Below are 3,727 nucleotides of genomic sequence, written 5' to 3'. Positions count from 1 at the left end.
GGTCATTAGTAGAAATGTCTCGTTTTGTGATAGTTGGATCTAGTCGTCATTGAAAATTAACCTTTAGTGTAGCGATACATTGCATCAAGTCTCATTAGTAAAAATGTCTCTTTTTGATAAATTTTAATATAATACTATTATTTATAATAAAAAATTCTCAAACGTATCAACTTTCGTCAAAGGGTGCAGAACGCGCAAGGCGGCTGGACTTCCTTCACAGCGTAATGACCTGTTTTATTTTAAAATTTTTATCTTCTTCCTGGCAAATGGGCATAGATTGCTGCTGTCTATTATTACATATATATATATAAATATAAACCCCAGCTCGTAGAGATCTAGAGCCAAAGGTAAGTCAACTCCATCTGGATATGGACTCTTCTTGGCCAGAAAAGTACTCAGCCTCCGCCGCCGCCGGAAAAGCTATTCAAGAGCTGATTCTGGGCCGCCAACTCGCAATCCAGCTCAGATCAACCCTTGGCTGTGGCGACGCTCGATCTATGGCCGCCGCCAAGGACCTCGTCGTGAGGATTTCACAATCCTTTATGCAGACTATTTCAATAATGTTGGAGGAGCAAAGTGCAGCCAACGAGGTTTCTCAAATTCCGGCCAACTACTCGTTTGGAAGTTCGCCGTGGTGGGACGGTTGGAACTCTGAGGGTTCCAGCGAGAACTGCCTGAGCTCCACCGTGGGAAACCGTAGAGACAGCCACAAGAGAAGGTGATATTTTTAAACACCATGAAGATACTTTTTTTTGTAATTCGTTTTCCTCTCCTTTTTTCCAACTACGCTTGGCGTTGGGATTGAGTTTTTCATAAACAGTTTTAATAGTAATTTTCACGAAATATATTCTCTTGAGTTGTTAATAGCAAAAAGGGTTGGAAGTGTTGATCTCAAATTTAATAAGCTGAGAAAAGCAAATGATTGGAATTATATATATATATATATATGTCATAAATATGCAGAAGGACTGGGGAAGCATGGACAAAGGTTACCCGAACTTCAGTCGCCGACGGCTATACATGGAGGAAATATGGACAGAAAGTTATCCTCAATACCAAACACCCCAGGTTGGACTTCAATAACCCACAACAGATACCATTTCTCTTTCATTTCTCTTTGGACTGTCATTTGGAATTTATGATTTTATATATACGTTTGTTAGAAGCATTAATTTAGATACGGGTTTAAATCTATTTCAATTCCAACTCATGCAATTGGAGAATTTGAAATGATACCTTTGAATGGTATCTTAAATTATTAGTTTCAAAAGAGATCAGTTCAAAGGCAAAGGCTCTGAAACCCTCAGATCAAGGATTCAATTAATTCATGTTTTTAGCAAACTTTTCTCCAACTTAATATTAATTTTCTTTGTTTTTTTTTTTTGCTGGTATTTCCTTTGATTTTTATTTGCAGTGACCTAATGATATGTACTTTGATGATTTGACAGGATGAATTGAACTAGTAGATAATTGATTGATGTTTAAATGAATTTGTATTCATAAAACAGCTATCATCTTTTGAAACTCTTTATCCCAATGTAATCTAAGCTTAAATTTTAAATCTTAAATTTCAGATCAAATCATTTGAAAATCTCTCTTTCCGAATATACAATCATAGAGATTTTAAACGAGGTCTTGAATTATATCAAATCCTATCGTTTTAAATTCATTTATTTTGTTGGGTCCAAATCTAAATTGGATTAGAATCCATTCTTTTGATATCAAATTATATGAAGCATTTATATTTATGTCCAAATCTACTATGGATTTATACTTAAAAAAGAATAAAAGGATTTGAAATGACGCCTATTATCATTTGTTTCTTTTGCAAATTACAAAATTTGGAACCTAGCTACTTGTTGATTTTCTTTTGTTTTTTTTTTCCTGGAATTAAGCATAAGGCATACTAACTTCTGAATTTGATGATATTTCCAGGAACTACTATAGGTGCACCCACAAGTTCGAAAAGGGTTGCGAAGCTAGGAAGCAGGTGCAGCAAACCGAAGATAATCCTCCAATGTTCATAACCACCTACCATGGCAGCCACACTTGCTGGAATAATCCCATTCATAATTCTCCTCGCATCATCATCGATTCTGCTCGTCTGGAACCCAACACTTCAGTCCTAATTAGCTTTAGGTCAACCACCAGCCCAAACACGCCGCCCCCGGAGAGATTTTTTCCGGCCACCTCCTTCATAAATCAACAAGAAAGCAAGGAAAAGAAGTCGAGTTGGATTGAACTGCCGAACCAAGCATCACCGTCGTCGGACAATACTCTGCTGCCCTCACAGCTCGATAATGGCGGTGGAAATGTCACGGCGGTGTTGGAACCATTCGGGGCCTCGTCGGCGCGGTCCTCTGAGGGGTACGAGGGATTGGATATGGATATAGCTGTGGAGGACGTTGAGTTTGATAATTTATTTGGATTAATTTGAGTCTAAGTGAATGCTTATCAGTTTTCTGTACCTCTTCCATAATTAAATGTATTGCAAATAGACGAGCATGAATTATATGAGGATTCATCTCCAGCTCGCGCCACCAGGCATTCTTATGTATTTCGACGAGGCATTTTTATATTGTTCGACGCAAGCCCTCCTCCTCACTATCACCCGAGTACACACACCCCCATTTTCACCCAATTCCTCTTTCCCCCCAGTATAGGTCAGGTCAGTATATGAATATAATCGAATCGATCGAATTACTCAAATTGAATAGATTAATTTTTTTTTTAAAATCGAACCAATTTAATCGAATAGATACTCAAATCAAACAGATTGAAAAATCAAAAAGATTGAAAATATCGAACCGTTTATGTTGTCCGACACTAACGTAGTCCAGTCAATAACAGAGTTAAAATTTTCCTTCAATTAGATCCTCGATTTCACCCTTCCCTCCCCAAAATTAAATCACGTAAGACCCTTTTAAGTAATTTGATCGTTTCGATTACATACTCATTTGACAAACACAATTAAAAAAGACATAAAATATATATAAATTTTATTACGATTAAAAAAATGAATTATTAATTATTATTATAATTATAATTATAATTATTAAAATTACTATAATTTAATTGAATAAATCAAAATTAATAATTTATTATAATATTCAAAAAAATATAAAATTATATGTATGCATGTATGTAAAGGGGATGGCCTCTACTTGGGAGGGGTTGGGGGTGAGAAGGGAGGGAGATGTACGTGGGTGATGGTTGCCCGACACGAGCAAGAGATTAATCTTGGGAATTATATACGGTAGTTCTATATATAAATTTCACAAAAAATTAAGAGAGAAACCAAATTTTAATAAAAAATCAAAATTCTAAACATTAAAATACATTGAATATTTGAAAACCGAGTATAGCTTCTGGAAGCCCTTTAGAGTTAGATTAGAGGGGTGATAAAATAATGCAACTGGGGAAAGGTGACGGGGGGGAGCATCATTAGCTACTACAATGGCGTGATGCAATAATATTGTGTCACTATAGGTCGGTGGCACCTGTGACATGCACCAGAAGTCAGAAAAATTATATAAAATGTGGAAACCCAAATGCTCAGGTTTGTTTCATTAATTAAGGCCAAATCCCGACAATCCAGTGGCGACTGCCAATTAGATATCAGCATCATTCTCCATTAATCCTTTCTGGATGCCAACGTACGTTCAAAAATCACGAGATGAGGATTTTTCACTTTAGCCCTCTTAAGATCACCCATTTACATATGGGC

General features: G+C 36.4%; 1 protein-coding gene across 1 annotated transcript; it reads left to right on the top strand.

The window, feature by feature from the left end:
* The first annotated feature begins 340 nt into the window (after nt 1–340).
* Nucleotides 341–2,557, top strand: LOC127788284 (WRKY DNA-binding transcription factor 70-like). The gene is made up of 3 exons (XM_052316409.1): nt 341–718; nt 964–1,068; nt 1,936–2,557. The coding sequence occupies exons 1-3, from the start codon at nt 369–371 to the stop codon at nt 2,435–2,437; spliced, it is 957 nt and encodes a 318-aa protein (XP_052172369.1). The 5' UTR covers nt 341–368; the 3' UTR covers nt 2,438–2,557.
* The last annotated feature ends 1,170 nt before the right edge of the window (nt 2,558–3,727 follow it).

Source organism: Diospyros lotus, chromosome 13, assembly GCF_014633365.1.
Source record: "Diospyros lotus cultivar Yz01 chromosome 13, ASM1463336v1, whole genome shotgun sequence".
NCBI lineage: Eukaryota > Viridiplantae > Streptophyta > Magnoliopsida > Ericales > Ebenaceae > Diospyros > Diospyros lotus.
This window is presented reverse-complemented; position numbering and strand designations above follow the sequence as displayed.